Source organism: Danio aesculapii, chromosome 22 (genome assembly GCF_903798145.1).
Source record: "Danio aesculapii chromosome 22, fDanAes4.1, whole genome shotgun sequence".
NCBI classification, from domain to species: domain Eukaryota; kingdom Metazoa; phylum Chordata; class Actinopteri; order Cypriniformes; family Danionidae; genus Danio; species Danio aesculapii.
Window position 1 is genome coordinate 3,721,411 of NC_079456.1, and position 18,099 is coordinate 3,739,509.

At 35.5% G+C, this 18,099-nt stretch overlaps 1 protein-coding gene across 1 annotated transcript in view; it reads left to right on the forward strand.

Annotated features, from left to right (window-relative positions):
• Positions 1-18,099, forward strand: part of LOC130216270 (histamine H3 receptor) — a 31,669-nt gene that overhangs the window by 3,136 nt on the left and 10,434 nt on the right. Inside the window, exon 2 of the mRNA XM_056448169.1 lies at positions 3,633-3,799. Within this exon, the coding sequence (XP_056304144.1) occupies positions 3,633-3,799 (167 nt within the window). The remainder of the gene's footprint in view (positions 1-3,632; positions 3,800-18,099) is intronic.

Genomic DNA, 18,099 nt, shown 5'->3' on the forward strand with positions numbered 1-18,099 from the left:
GCACTGAAAGCCCAACTTTGGTTGACCTAAAGCAAATTAGGCTTCACAATTTACCATCAGACCACATATTTTGCCCTTTTATATGAGGCCCTGGACTACAAGACCACTTTTGTTACACATGGTCACAAATACACATAGAAAATGCTTGGTTATTTGGGAATTTTGATTGTATTTTCATCATTTGACACTGAAAACCCAACTTTGATAGACCAAAAGCAAACTAGATCACAATTTACCATCAAACCATATATTTTGGCCATTTAAATGAGGCCCTGGACTACAAGACCACTTTTGTGGTGCATGGTCACAAATACACTCAAAAGTGCTTGGTTATTTGGAAATTTTGGTTGACCTAAAGCTAACTAGACTGCAATTTCCTATACATTTTAGACATTTCTATTTAAAAAAGCCATTTATCAATGGGAAAGCTAATTTATGTAGCAGATAATGTGTAAAAAATAGACTCTTATTACTTGTTTTGTGGTCCATAGTCACAAAAACACTCAAAAATGTTTAGTTATTTGGAAATTTTATTGTATTTTACATCATTTCGCTCTGAAAGCCCAACTTTGGTTAACCTAAAGAAAACTAAGTCACAGTTTACTATCAGACCATATATTTTAGCCATTTAAATGAGACCTGGGACTACAAGGACACCTTTATTGTACATGGTCACAAATACACTCAAAAATGTTTAGGTATTTGGGAATTTTGGTTGTATTTTACATCATCTGGCACTAAAAACCCAACTTTGGTTGACCTAAAGCTACAAGACTGCAATTTCCATACAATTTCCAAAATACATTTTGACCATTTATATGTAACCTTGGACTACAAATCAGTGTTATATTGCATTGGATATATGTTTTCAATAGAATTAAGTAAAGATCATGATCCATAAAGACATTTAGTAAATATCCTTCCATACAAATATGAAAAGTTAATGTTTGATTAGTAATGTGCATCACTGAGACTTCATTTGGACAGCTCTAAAGGCGATTTTCTCAATGTTTAGATTTTTTTGAACCCTCAGAATCCAGATATTCAAATAGTTGCATCTTGACCAAATATTGTTCAATCCCAACAAACCACACATCAATGGAAAGCTTATTTATTCAGCCGATCATGTGTTCAATTGACCCATTTGGGAGTGAAAACACAACTATGCTTGACCAAACTATAGTCCTACATTTTAGCCATTTGTACCTAAAAACCACCGTGTTTTCTTAGCATAGCAGGTTGTGAGGTTGAATAAATGGACGACCTTTCGTTTTCTGCACTGGCACCATAAATTATTGGCTTGGATTAAGAGTGCATTAAGAGACCAGATCCTATCTGCGCTTCATTTCAAGATCCGCACGGCGTCTCGGTCTATTCAGCAAACCCTCCTCTGTCTGCTTGAGTGTTTATTTGCGGCTCACAGGCATTAGCGCTCGTGGCTTTCGCTCTTTGAGAAGAAAAAAAAACTTGGTTATATCTCTATTGGCGAGAGAGGAGGGTGGCGCTCCACCTGAAAACATGCCCACGTAGTTCAGATAAAGAGCCCAAACCGAGCGCCTTTTTTCTTCTCAAATGCCAAGCAGCTCAGAAGCTCTAAATAACAGAGCCACGGCTGCGTATTTGACAGTGTGATAGATGTGAAATCTCGCCGTCCTTCAAAGACTCGCCGGTGATGAGATTGCTGTTTTGTGTGCTTTTGTGCAAAAAGCTTCCAGGAACAGAACGGCAAGAGAAAGAGGTGTGGAGCGCAGAGAGGAGTCAGCGTTCCCTTTGCTCTCGATGGCTTTTTGATAATGGCTCTGGGTTTGGAGGTCATATTGTGAAGCGACTCCTCCGTGACATGATCCCCTATTGTATGCAGGCCTTGTGAAGCGCATGGCCATTGATTCAACACACGATCATTGGAGATACATGCTTCGGGCTACATTTTTTTTCACCAAAATATACTTCAATGTATGTTTGACTTCAGTTGAACACTAGGGGGCAGTATGACGACATCACTTTTCATTAATTTTTCTTCAGCTTAGTCCCTTATTTATCAGGGGTCACCACAGCGGAATGAACCGCCAACTATTCCGGAATATTTTTTCCCAGCGGATACCCTTCCAGCTGCAACCCAGTAATGGGAAACACCCATACACACTCACATTCACACGCACTCATGCACTACGGCCAATGTAGTTCATCCAATTGACCTATAACGCATGTGTTCGTACTAGTGTTGTCACGATACTAAAATTTGGTACCATTCGATATTGAGATTTTAAAAATGTCCATTTCCCGTGAATATCTGAGCGCTGTTGAGCGAGTTCTTAAACAGCGCTGATTTGATATTGCTATACAGGGACACTGGAGCATTTTAAAGTCACGTCAATTAGCTGATGAATCCTGACTTTAGAACGCTCCAGTGGGCCTGTATCTGTGGTTAGACTCAGTAAAAAGTGGTGAGTTCGGTGAACTGATGACCTTCACAGCCAATCACTGTTGAGCTTGTAAACACAATGGCAAATCAGCGCTTTTTAAGAATGCTGTCAACAGCGCTCAAATGTTTGCGGGAAATTGACGCCACCTCATTTGCATCTATTGCGTCTTTGCATTGACTTAACATGTAAATCACCCAACCTTGATGTGTTTCCTTTTGACATAAGATTATTTTGCTTACTCCATTGGCAGATTATTTTGCTTGTCTAGAAAAGTCTTCTTGATTTAGGAATTTTTAGATATTTGGACTAGAAAAAAGACAAAAAAAAATCTAAGAAAAGCATTTTTTGCAGTGTAGACAGCGGAAACCCTTACCCTTACAACCCAACACTGGGAAACACCCATACACTCCTATTCATACTCATACACTATGGACTATTTAGTTAACCAAGTTCACCTATAGTGCATGTGTTTGGACTGTGGGGGAAATCGGAGCACCTGGAGGAACCCACACCAACACGAGGAGAACATGCAAACTCCACATAGAAATGTCAACTGGCCCAGCTGGGACTCAAATCAGCTATCTTCTTGCCGTGAGGTGACAGTGACAGCGCTACCCACTGCGCCACAGCGCTGCAGAGAATTGCACAGTATTTTCTAAAAAGTCAAGAGTGCATATAAGTAGCCATAACATATTTTGAAATGTGCAAATATGTAGACAGTGTCTGGTGCATACGGAGAGGAGCGAGCGAGGCTCCTATTATTGATTTGTCAAGCCCACTCATCTATGTGGAGCACACTTAAAATTGCACAATTTTTCCCAAAATGTATAGAGTGCTTATAAGTAGCAATAACGTATTTTGAGATTCGCAAAAACGTAGATAGTGAAGGTGTCCGGTGCATACGGAGAGAGTGAGTCTCCTGTAATTGATTTGTTAAACCCACTGATCAATGTAGAGCACACTAAGAATTGCACAATATTTTCCAAGAAGTATAGAGTGCAGTAACGTATTTTGAGATTCGCAAAACTGTAGACATCGCCCTCTAGTGGATTTGTCATCAGAAGCTGCACGGCAACATAACCTAAGCATCGTATTTGACGTTTTTACGAAAATAGAGCCCACAGTATGCATTTCTACTGTTTCTGGGTTGCATTGATTATTATGTCCATCATCCATTCGCTTAACGCAGTGAAATGTGTCTCTTTCCAGGAGCTTTCTGCATCCCGCTCTATATGCCCTACATTTTGACGGGCAGATGGATGCTGGGTCGGGGACTCTGCAAGCTGTGGCTGGTGATGGACTACTTGTTGTGCACGGCGTCTGTCTTCAATATTGTCTTAATCAGCTATGATCGATTCCTGTCTGTAACCAGAGCTGTAAGTATCAACACCCAACCAGCCGACTATATTTATACTTATATATTTAGCAGCTTCGTTTGACTAAAAAAGCACATCAAATCATCGGAGAACAGCAGTATTTAGATGTGACAAGTGTTAGTTCAATTTCTCTCTATCCCACGATTCCCTACATTAGTCCACTAATATAGGCCACTTAAAAGAGTGAATGAAACAAGTCAGTGAATTGGAGCACTGAAGGGACGCCATTTTGTTTGTCTCAGACGCACTACGTTTTAATCATTTGGTGAGACTCGATGGTAGTTATTTAACACTTAGCAAGCTTTCTATTAGTAACGAAACAAAGTATTTTGACTTCTATCATGTATATAAACGTAACTTTAGGTAATATTTTATTTCGAAACGATAGGATACCGATGTGGACGCCATCTTGTGGTCAGATATGGAAATTCACTTGCCGCACAAACTGTCACAGTGCATTATGTATTATGAGTGTACATAGGTTGTTCAGTTGTTAATGTGGTGCATTATGGGATTGATTGAGTTGACTTCAGAACATCCACTAAGGTTTCAGTCACCACTACAAATAGCTGCTCCCTCAAATAGTGCACTATTTTAGGGTAAAGGGGAGGATTTTGGATACATACAATGTTTTCCAAGAAGTATAGGGTTCTTATAAGGTGTCTGGTGCATACGGAGAGGAGAAAGTGTGTCTACTATAGATGGTTTATTGATCCCACTCATCCGTGTGAAGCACATTCAGAATTGCACAATATTTTCCAGTACATTTCAGGTGCTTATAAGGTGTCTGGTGCATATGGAGAGGAAAAAAGTGTTTCCTAGAGGAAATTAACTTGACTAACACCCGTAAAAAAAACATTCATAGAAGTCTAAATCTGTAGTATGCACTATAATATATGCAATATAACAGTGTGTTCAATTCAGAAGTGGTCTTTCCTAATCCCTTCTAAGGAGTGACATCTCTGAAGGGATTCTGTCAGTCTTTGTTAATTGTATTCTTGTAATCTTCGTGCACTTGTTGCAGTTATTAAAAACATAATAACTCCTTTATTGAATTCTTGTCTGCTAGGGGTTTTGGGGTGCTGGAGTCTTGAATGTTAAAATTTGGGCTAATAGGTGTCATGAAAGTGCATGCAATGTTTTGGGAACTTTTGAGTTTAAGATTATAAATACACCAAGACTGTTCACTAATATTACTCTGTTTGTCATAACACTGCAACATTGTGGAATAGTCCTACCTTAATTATAAATGAGCCAATCGCCAGCTGCAGCTGCCATCAGAAGCTCCAGTTCCCGATGAAACCATAGGAATGCACTGGCAGGAGCGACCTGAAATATAAGCTTATTTTAGAAACCATTTCAGTTTAAGGACATATATCAGTATATCGGGCTATTTGCGAGTTTGTCAAAGCTTCAGCTTACATTTTCTTTAAATGTTTTGCTCTGGGTACAATTTTGGCTGTCTACACTTCTCCTGTCTACATTTCTCCAAATTTAAAATATGTTACATACATTTCAAATGACACATCTATTAAAAGGTGCTGTCTAAATTTTTGAGAATGTAAATTACATTACTTGCATACGTTTCAGATGACGAATGCACTAGAAAGCGCTGTCTACGTTTTTTTAACAAATTATAAATACGTTACATACATTTCAGATGACAAATTGACTAGAGGAGGCTGTCTACATTTTTGTGAATCTATAATAAGCTATGTACATTTCAGATGACAAATCCCCTAGAGAGCGCTCTCTACATTATTGCAAATTAAAATTTATTACTTGTGTATGTTTCAGATGAAAAATCCACTAGAGGGCGCTGTCTACATTTTTGCGAATCTAAAATAAGAAGTTGCGTACATTTCAGATGACAAATCCACTAGAGAGCCCTGTCTACATTTTCGCGAATCTAAAATATGTAGTGTATGTTTTAGATGACAAAATAACTAGAGGGTGCTGTCTACATTTTTGCGAATCTAAAATATGTTCCATACGCTTACCATGACAAATGTTTTGCAAATCTACAATATGGTACATACATTTCAGATGACACATCCATTAGAGGGGAATGTCTAAATTTTTGAAAATATAAATTACATTACTTGCGTACGTTTCAGATGACGAATCCACTAGAGGGCGCTGTATACATTTTTGCAAATCTAAAATACGTTATATACGTTTCAAATGAAAAATCCACTAAACAGCACCGTCTACACTTTTGTGAATCTAAAATGTATTACATACGTTTCAGATAACATCCACTAGAGAGCACTGTCTTCCTTTTTGCGAATCTACATATGTTACATACATTTCAAATGACAAATCCACTAGAGAGCGCTGCCTACACTTTTGTGAATCTAAATTACATTACTTGCGTATGTTTCAGATGATGAATCCACTAGAGGGCGTTGTCTACATTTTTGCGAATGTAAATTACTTGCGTATGTTTCAGATGATGAATCCACTAGAGGGCGATGTCTACATTTTTGCGAAAATAAATTACTTGCGTATGTTTCAGATGATGAATCCACTAGAGGGCGATGTCTACATTTTTGCGAATATAAATTACTTGCGTATGTTTCAGATGATGAATCCACTAGAGGGCGATGTCTACATTTTTGCGAATATAAATTACTTGCGTATGTTTCAGATGATGAATCCACTAGAGGGCGTTGTCTACATTTTTGCGAATATAAATTACTTGCGTATGTTTCAGATGATGAATCCACTAGAGGGCGTTGTCTACATTTTTGCGATTATAAATTACTTGCGTATGTTTCAGATGATGAATCCACTAGAGGGCGTTGTCTACATTTTTGCGAATATAAATTACTTGCGTATGTTTCAGATGATGAATCCACTAGAGGGCGTTGTCTACATTTTTGCGAATATAAATTACTTGTGTATGTTTCAGATGATGAATCCACTAGAGGGTGATGCTTACATTTTTTATTTTGCGAATTTGAAATGCATCACTTAGGGAACGTTTTGTTGTTCGTTTCAGGCAGAAGCTATTTACACCACGTATTGTACTATTGTAACTATAAGCACAAGTAATGTTCAATAATAGACGTGATTTGTAGCACGAGCACGAGAAATATATTTAAATTGTGTGTTCAACTAGTTTTGAACATCAGAACTTTTATTGTCATCATACAAAGTATAACGGAAGTGTAAGCAGACCCAATTTTGTGCAAAAACATACTACTAAATACGAACAATAAAAAGAAGACTCATAAATAGATAAATAAAAAATCTAATATAGATATAAACGTGTAGAACAATCATGTTGTGACCTGTCTTTTTAAAAAAAAGTCCTTTCACGAGTTTTATAAACAACTTAAATGTCTCAAAGAGAAATTTGCCGTGCATTTTCCGAAACATCAAGCAAAACTCATATGAGTAATCTCAATATTAGACATATTTACATCTCATCTGTTCCCATTTAGATGTTTTGTGTTCGTCATTCAACACACAAATCACACGCTATTTTTGCCGCCGCCTCAGATGATGCACCGCAACTTTGCTTTTTGTCTGAAACAAATGAGTTGTTCAGCAAAACCCACAAGAAGACGCTGAAGACGGTATTATTGCCATCAGATGAATAATAAGCCGATGAGCTGGATAAAAGCTGATGAAGCTGCGGATCCAGCCATCAGTCCTTCTGGGCTCATGAATTTTTCAGTGCAATTTACTGCAAATATCCACTATGTTAGTCATCAATTTATATTCAGAACTCATAGAGACTCAACCCTAAGACCAGCAGGTTACCTAAAATAAAATAAAAAAAACTTGCTGTTTGCTGTTTACATATCATATAAATCATGCTAATGATCCATTAGGAGTGTTTTACCATATTTACCGGCATTTCCGTGACAGTTTTCATAGTGGAATATAATTACGCAGCTCTGCAAATCCGCTAAAAGTCTGGTCAAAAGTTTGAGGAGTTTGATTTTTAATGTATGTTTTTATTTCTGTCCTGCTCCCCAAGCAATCCTGCGCTTTTTTCATTTAAAGTACAGCAAAAACAGCTTTTTATCTCATTTAATGTAGATGTTTCTATTTTAATATATTTAAAAAATATACAAGTATGCAATGTTTTATAACTTACTTTAAGGGCCCTATCATACACCCGGCGCAATAAGGCACAAGACACGTTTGGCGTGATTTGTTGCTATTTTGAGCCCAGCGCAACCGTAATTTTCACATTTTGCATAACGTTTGAATAGCAAATGCATTTTCACCACTTTGTGTAGTCGTGTGTGTGCTGGCATGAAAAGGAGGTGTGTTAAGTCGCATTGTTTGGCACGTTGCTTTTTTGAGTAACTGAAATAGACCGCATCATTGACCAACTAAAAGCTGCTCTAAAGTCCAGCACAGAGCACGTTAGTTATGCACCTATGCATGTCCAAAAACTTACACATTGATTAATACACACAGGATGTAGAGCAATACACAAATATCTTTATAGAAGAAAACAATTAAAGGATTAAAATGTTAAATAAAGATTATTTTCTACATAAATATAAACACCACTGCCTCCATGCCTCATCTCAGGGGCTTTTTCAGTTTATTCATGACAATGTGCATTAGCATAATGTTATTATTGTTAGCAGTATTATTTATTATCTGCATATTTATATTTGTTTTAATAAAAACCAGTTTAGATTTGTCCACCTGTGGAGATATCTGCATCACCATATGGGGCATAAAAACAGGACGTGTGTTTGAATATAACTCAGTTTTGACCACACTTGTTATTATTGTTCATTTATTCCTTTGCTAAATATTAGAACTGAATTTAGAAATAGTTTTGAGACAAATCTTTTTGCTTAAGAAAAGAAATTAAATATGTAGGCTAATGGATTGTTTTCTTACTCCACCAAAGTAAAGGAGTAAAGAGTAAAAGTAAGGTAAATAGAAAGGAAAGAGGCTGAACGAAGGACGCTCGTTCTTTATCCTTGTGCTGCAGATGCTCTTTAACTGTTTTCTCGCTAGTGAAGTGTTCGGTTTTTACACTTACAAAGTCCGTCATGTAAATAGCAAATGCGCCATGGTGCGACACAACTGACTCTTAAAGGCAATGTGAGATGAGACACACCCAGAACTCATTAGGAGAATAAGCACAACCCTGTTAGACCATGCGCCGGGGCGCAGAGCGTATTTGTCCATCCTTAAAATAGCAAAAGTGGATGCGGACACGCTCTTAATGCTTAATTGCTCCATGTGCTTTAGACTTTGTGCTTAGATCATTAAAATAGAGCCCTAGTGTGTGTTTGATTTATTTATTTAGGCATCCATTTTTGACTGATTTATGATTGGAAAATCAATGAAGGATCATGTTATTTCTGTATAGGGGAAATTAAAACCTTACCTTTGGACCTAATTTAGCAAGAGCTTCAGGGATTTTGACTGTGTTGATATAAACAAATTGGCTGAAGGTAATCTTAAAGACGTTGGGAGGTACTGAATCGTATCTACAAATGTGAGATTGGTCTCAGTCGGATAACCTGGTTAAATCCGTAAGGAACTGAATTATTTAGTCTTGATAGGATTGGAAAATGTGATTTTTGACTCCTGCATGATGAAAAACAGACATAAAGAGAAAAGAGTGTGTTTGTGTTGCTTTTATAATGATGTTCAATAGAAAATGAAAGAAAAACACATTAAATTATTGTACAGTCCTTTCAACACATCTCCATTTCAGGAATTTTAAAGGAATAGTACTCGCTCTGTTAAACACAGGGTTTCACACAATTCCTCCATGTTGTCCCAGCACAAATCAATTGAGTTAACTCAATTGTTTTGTCAATTTGAAGTAGATTAAATATAAAGCAATTGAGTTGTTCCTCAAAATCTCTGGAATAATTATTGAATCTACTATAGAAAAATAATTTAAAAGGAATAATCGTCCCCAAAAAATAGCAAAAGTGGATTCAGACATGCCTCTGATGCTTTTGTGCCATTTTATTTGATTTAACTATTATTATCTTGTAATTTTTAATTGTAAATATTTACTTTCACCCTCAACAATATATCAGAAGATTTGATTGTGATTGTTGAATGACTAGTTGATTGTAATTTTATGTACTCTTATTACTGTTGTTTTCATTTTTATTTTTCTTTACTATTTTTTTATTATTTTTTTCCTTTTTCGTTTTATTACTTTTTTCTTCTCTTTTGCAAAAAAAACAAAAAACAAACAAAAAACAACAACAACAAAGATAACGATATGTAACAATTTGTATGGTAATGGTGTTTGGGTTTTTTGCAATCACTAATCATAATAGTTTTAATAACTCATTTCTAATAACTGATTTCTTTTATCTTCGCCATGATCACAGCACATAATATTTGACTAGATATTTTTTTTTTGTAATTCAGTTTTTATTTCCAAAAATGAAAATATAAATTTTTACAATCAGATAGAACAATACTTTTAACAGCTATTAACCCATATATATCCCCCATCCCCCACCCCATTATATGCACATCAGGAAACACAGAATAACTGTAGTTCAGACCAAGCTATTACATAAATGACATTTAAATTTGACATCCGTAGTGTCATATGAGGATAAAGTGTCCAAGATTTCTTTTACGTCGCATATATAGATTTTCCACACCGTCAGAATGTCCAGTTTAGCATGGTTGAGCCGTGCTGATGACAGTTCCAGATACAGTATTTCCAACAGGGAATGTAACTAGTGCTTAACAATTAGATCATGAGCGGGGTTCCACCTCTGTACCAACATTTTCTTCGTAGCAGTTGAAGCAGCAAACCAAAATTTACAGACCTTTGCATTTAGGGGAAATTGAGAGTTATCATTCAATAATAACAATACAGGATCTTTGGGGAAACAAATTTATGTAATTGATTAGACATTCTTCAAGATACTATTCAGCTTAAAGTGACATTTAAAGGCTTCACTAGGTTAACTAGGGTAAAGTTAGGGTAATTAGGCAAGTCATTGTGTAAAAGTGGTTTGTTCTTGAGACAATCCAAAACAAATATAGCTTAAGGGGGCTAATAATATTGACCTTAAAATGGGTTTGAAACAATTAAAAACTGCTTTTATTCTAGCTGAAATAAAACAAATAAGACTTTCTCCAGAAGAAAAAATATCATAGGAAATACTGTGAAAAATTCCTGAATGTGTTAAACATCATTTGGGAAATAGACAAAAAAACAAATATTCACAGGAGGGTGAATAATTCTGACTGTATATAGCCCATGATGAATTCCATTATAATGTTAGTATTCAGTAAATAATGTCTTTTCTATTCGGGCCACTTGAATTTATTTCAGGCTAAGAGTGCCTGCCTGAGCCTACAAGGGATTTTGTAATTCGTGCGAGCCCTAAATTTCTTGTGTTTATTTTTTTCTGGATGATACAACACATTTACACTCTCCAAATGTGTGTTTTTGTTGGGAATGTGAGCAAAAACAGGCTCTTTCTGACACCTGTTTTTGGCATCTGCACCTCAAAAATGAGCATGAAGCAACTTCTGGTCTTCATTCAGCACACATGACGCGGGCGGCGTTACGCAATGCAGCTTTTGTGTCAAAAATGGCCCATAAAATGCTTCCTCACTCGAAGATGGCTGTGTTTTTTGTGAGGAGTATAAAAAGTGCAGGAAGCACTCGTCAGTCTTGTGTTGTAATTGTTGCGTGAGTGTTTTTAGCTCTTTTTGTTTATTCTTCAAATGCAAAATTGCTCTTTTTTGTATACAAGATGTGTTTTTTAATGCTTTTTGTAGTGCACAAAGTATTGTAGATATGTGTGCTAGTAATAAGAGGTACAGAAGTTAAAAAGTATAAACATTTTACATTCATTACAGATTGCCCAATTTAAAATTTACATGCATATAATATTATAATATCATCATGCAATAATATTATTATTGTTATCATTATAATATTAACAATATTAATATCATTGCATGATAATATTAAACAATAACAATAATAATATTTTATTATTGGAATATCATCATGCAATAATATTATTATCGTTATTATTATCATGCAATAATATCATTATTATTATAATAATATCATCATGCAATGATATTAATATCGCTATTATTATAATATCATGCAATTATAGTATTATCATGATTATTATTATTATATCATCATGTAATATTATTATTATTATATATTATCATGCAATAATATTATTATCAATATTATTAGAATATTATCATGCAATAATATTAATATCATTATTATTATAAAATTATCATGCAAAAATATTATTATTATCATTATAATATCATCATGCAATAATATTATTATTGTTATTATTAGAGTACTGTCATGCAACAATATTAATATCGCTATTATTATAATGTCATTCCATAATATTATTATCGTTATTATATCATCATGCAATAATATTATTATTGTTATAATTAGAATACTGTCATGCAATAATATTAATATCGCTATTATTATAATGTCATTCTATAATATTATTATCGTTGTTATTATATCATCATGCAATAATATTAATATCGTTATTATTAGAATATCGTCATGCAATAATATTAATATCGCTATTATTATAATGTCTTTCTATAATATTATTATCGTTATTATTATATCATCATGCAATAATATTAATATCGTTATTATTAGAATATCGTCATGCAATAATATTAATATCGCTATTATTATAATGTCATTCTATAATATTATTATCGTTATTATTATATCATCATGCAATAATATTAATATCGTTATTATTACAATATTGTCCTGTAATAATATTATTATCGTTATTATTAGAATACGTCATGAAATAATATTATTATCGTTATTATTAGAATACGTCATGAAATAATATTATTATCGTTATTATTAGAATACGTCATGAAATAATATTATTATCGTTATTATTAGAATACGTCATGAAATAATATTATTATCGTTATTATAATATCATCATGCAATAATATTAATATCGTTATTATTAGAATATCGTCATGAAATAATATTATCGTTATTATTAGAAAACGTCATGAAATAATAATATTATCGTCATTATTATAATATTATCATGCAATCATATCATTGTTATTATTATATCATCATGCAATAATATTAATATCGTTATTATAAGAATATCGTCATGTAAAAAAAATATTATCGTTATTATTAGAATACTGTCATGCAATAATATTATCGTCATTATTATAATATTATCATGCAATCATATCATTGTTGTTATTATATCATCATGCAATATTATTATTACTGATATTATTATAATATCATCATGCAATAATATTATTATCATTATTATTATTATATATTGTCATGCAATAATATTATTATCGTTATTAGTATAATATCATCATGCAATAATATTAGTATCGGTATTATTATACTATTATTATGCAATAAAATAATCATCGTTATTATTATAATATTGTCATGGAAATGCAGAGTTTCTATTGCACAGTATTTATAGTTAGTGTGCTAGTTTAGAAGTAGTACACTAGTATATATATTTTTTTAACAAATTTTTTTGCAGATCTGTAGTGGATGGACTGAATCGGGGTCTACGACTGCTGTTTTTCTATAATGATTCACAGCGAGTGACGGTAATAACACTGGCCCCACTGCTGAACTTTAACACCCTGAGAGAGGTGATGGAAAACACACCGATAAAAAGTCACGACTAAAAACATCTGCCTGCTGTAAGAAAACAGAATGCATGCGGCTTTGTGTTTACATGGTGATCATCTTAAAAGGACAATTCAGCAAGGAATCATCATTTATTCTCCCCCATGTGGTTTCTTTCTAAACATAAAACACGCAACAAATAAAATCTTTCCAGGAAGCCCTTGGAGTTTGGTCCGTAAATTTATACCTTTTAATAAACCTATTTATTTATTCTTTTACCACAAAGTAATGTGCAGGCAATATCCCGGACGAGCCCCCACTTTATGTTTCGACCCTAGTCTAGGGCTTCCTAAAGTGAAGTTTATTTATAAACTAATTTCGAGATGGTCACGTGCTTATGATTAATCACGGCTGGTCCCACATTAGCCAATTCAGGACTCACCAATCAGACGATTCCTACGTCACCATAAATAACCAAATAAGTTTCATACCACAATCATCTTCATTTTGAAGAATCCCGCCTTCCACCCCTACTCCTCCTCCTTTCTTAGATGTGCGTAACTGGTTCTTAGTCTTTACCAGGTCAGTCAACATTTCTGTTTACACGTTCTCCCCGTGCTTATGTAGGTTTCCCCAGGGTCCTCCAGTTTCCTCCTACCATCCAAAAACATGCAACCTAAGTTAATTGACTAATCCAAATCGGCACCATAGACATGCTCCAAGTAAGTTATCTCTTCATAACAATCCCTAATTGATTATTAGCTACAAACAGCAGGGGAGTTCTTGAGATTTACCCTCTCGCCCTGCAAACAGTTGGGAGCCCCGGGAGGGAGCTTCTCAACTCAGGGCTCTCTCCTGGGACAGCATGCCAAACATGCTTTATAATCAATCATCAGCTAAGTGTGAACTCTGTGTGAGCTGAGTTGCTGGTCATTGGCTTCAATATTTGGAAAAATATTAATATGATAGTCAGTAGTAGGGCTGACATAAATCGATATAAAAATCGCAGGACAACCTGTGATTGTCTTGCACATCATGTGAGGAAAGTATGATGATGTGATTAGGAGTAAATCTCCTCCTGAAGGCCAGAGGGCACTCTTGAGTCACACAAAACAATCCAACACAGGCTCATTGTGAAAATGTACCCCGTATACATTTCTGGAGAGTGTAAATTATGTAGCCAGTTGGCGTCTTTTAAACGAATGCTACGTGGCGGTATTATGACGCCGACGGCTTCTGTTCCTTTTAGCGCTACCAGCTGACCACGTACCTCCATACGATGGCTTTTCCGCTATTACCAGTTTGCTGGTAGCTCACCATGTACGTCAGCGGACTTGACATGCAGAGAGGAATTGATCGCAATCATAGGGTTCGAGTCCGTCGAAGAACGGTTCCAGAAAGCAGGTAAAACGAAAACAAAAGGCAGAAAATAATATAAAGACGTTAATTACAGGGGGACAACATCTAATATCTGAAAACGTGGTTAAAATTAGGCAGCCACTTTTCTTTTTCTGTTAGTCGGGTTTAAGGAAGGGGGTGGGGCATCGGTTGGTTGGTCAGTCAGTCAGTCAGAGGCCTCTGGTGGATTTAAATGAGAACAGCAGGCACGAAGGGCACTCGTGAGAGAAATTTGAGATCTGACAAAGCATGTACCTCTGGTGGATTTACGAAAACAAAAACTGCAACAAAAAAAAAAAACGTACCTCCTGGGACATATTTCGTGCTCTCCAGAAATGTATATAGGGGTACGTATCAATAATGAGCCTGGGTTATAACAATCAAATGTAGCCTGAAGAAATGCAAGAAATACCAGTCTATGGGAAATCCTTATAGTGCTTGTAGGATAAACAGAAGATTAAACTGCTTTCATTTGAGTCGACATGAATAAATAATATATGAGCACAATAATAATGGCATTTCTGATTTATCGTTCAGCCCTAGACAGAAGCTGTGTTTCCATCCAAAGTTGTGAATTAGATTTAGGTGCAAAACTGGAATATGGCATTAAATATTTGCAAATAAAGCAGCGTTTCCAATCCAATGAGTCTAAGGGAACAAAATAGTCACTTCCTGATAAACGTCGACCCAACATCTTAAGCCAACATTATATTGACGTCAAATACTGTTATTTTTTGTCAGGTATGGCAACCCAAATCCAATGTGTGAAAGACATCATAGTGGTAGCGTCCACACAACATCAAGCTGCAACATCATTAGATATTAATATTTGGTTGTTTTTAGGTTGCATTGGTAACTGACCAAAATCCAACGTCGAGCCAACATCATATTGACGTCAAATTTTGTTATTTGTTGTCAGGTATGGCAACCAAAATCCAATGTCTGATTGACATAATATTGGTAACGTCCACACAACGTCAAGCTGTAACATCATTAGATGTTGATATTTGGTTGTTTTTAGGTTGTGTTGGTAAGTGACCAAAATCCAACGTTAAGCCAACATCTTAAGCCAACATCATATTGACATCAAATATTGTTATTTTTTTGTCTGGTATGGCAACCAAAATCCAATGTCTGATAGACATCATATGGGTAACGCCCACACAACGTCAAGCTGTAACATCATTAAATGTTGATATTTGGTTGTTTTTAGGTTGTGTTGGTAAGTGACCAAAATCCAACGTCAAGCCAACTTCATATTGACGTCAAATATTGTTATTTTTTGTCAGGTATGGCAACCAAAATCCAATGTCTGATAGACATCATATTGGTAACGTCCACACAACGTCAAGCTGTAACATCATTAGATGTTGATATTTGGTTGTTTTTAGGTTGTGTTGGAAAGTGACCAAATCCAACGTCAAGCCAACATCATATTGACGTCAAATTTTGATATTTTTTGTCAGGTATGGCAACCAAAATCCACTGTCTGATTGACATCATATTGGTAACGTCCACACAACGTCAAGCTGTAACATCATTAGATGTTGATATTTGGTTGTTTTTAGGTTGCATTTGGAAGTAACCAAAATGCAACATTTCTCTGAGGTCTGACTGATTTCCATTTCTACCCAAAATGCAATGTCTCACAACGTTGAAGTACCACATCAATCTGACATCATGTTGATGCCCTGTGCCTGCTGGGTCATGCCAGTTACTGTAAGGAGCTGGTTTGAGGGTTGTAGTGGATGTAGACATTAATACAACACAACAGGTTGCTATAAGGGGTAGGGGTAGGTTTAGGATTATGAATTGAAAACCACTGTCTTGCAAAAGCCAGCCTTTTTAGAGTGGATGTGCCCATCGATGAACTATTTTAGCTCCACCGCTAGTAGTTTTAAAGCAGCTGTAAGAGGCTTTGATACATGTGGCTGAACAGCAGCTCATGAAAAGAAGCAAGAGGAAGTATATAATTTTTTTTTTCCATTCAGTGCGTGCGTTTATCTCCATCGCACACAGCAAAGCCATGTTGAGATCCTTAAATAACCTCCATTCACACTTACAGAAAACACTGTGCCCTACTTTGAAAGCAGATAAAAAATAAGTAAATGTGGTTATTAAAGCCTACTAAAGCTCATTTACATTCCCGAGCAGCATTATGAAAAGCAAATATTGATTTCCTGCACTGAATATAGCATCGGGATTGTTAAGAAACATTAAAAGCGCAGATACGAGCTACAATAACAAATTTGCGAGGTAATTTGGCGGCTTGTGACTGAATGAACAGTCAACTTTTAATATATCAACGCCGTCTCTGGAGTTTATTCATGAATAATGCATTGGAATCTGAATGTTTAGCACATAAATTTGTTGTGAAGTAACAGTCATGTCACTACTTCCTGTTGACTCCAGGGGTTTATATGTAAAGGCTTTTTCTGTCATGTAAATATAGTGCTTTTCAGATCGCACATGACATTTCTAAAGGATCTGTCAGGAGCTGAATGCAGAGGGTGATGCGATCCTATCAGGTTGGCATTTGACAGGCATGTCTGACTTCATTTGCCTTTAATTATTATCCCATCCTTTCCTGAAAGTGTTTTTTTTCTTTAATTAGCGTGGCTGTGGTATGGTTTTTAATGTGGATGTTATGGGGATGAATGTAACATCAGTTGTTTGTTGTGTTTTTAGAGTGTAATGTAGCTTTAAATGTAGTTGTACAATAGAATATGTCCTGATTGTGTTTTATTTCTGAGCAAATATATTCTTACCTTGATTTATATATATATATATATATACACACCATCAGAATTAGTCATTATACTTGTCATGGTCACCAGTGATCCAGCCTATGCAGATCTCTGAAGAACTACAAATCTGCCACTTTAAAGAACTACATATCTAATCATGCGCTGTTCACACGCACCTGTTCCTCATTCAGTTGATTAGACACACAGTTGCTCATGAACTGATCAGATGGACTTTATAAACAGCACACACAAAACAGTGTAGAGTCTTGTTTAAAGTGACATTAAAACCCATTTCCTTTGCCTTGCCTTTCCGTGTTGACCCTTGCCTTGTTTTGTTGGTTTATTTATGTTGTCTGCTGCCTGCCTTTTGACCATTCACCTGTTTCATGACCATGACTCTGGATTTGCCTGTATACATCTGTTTGCCCCTGTGTTGACCGTTGCTTGCCTGACCATTCTATGTTGAATAAACCCTGCATTTGGATCTGCACTTCCTTTTTCAGCGTCCCCGTCACATTACA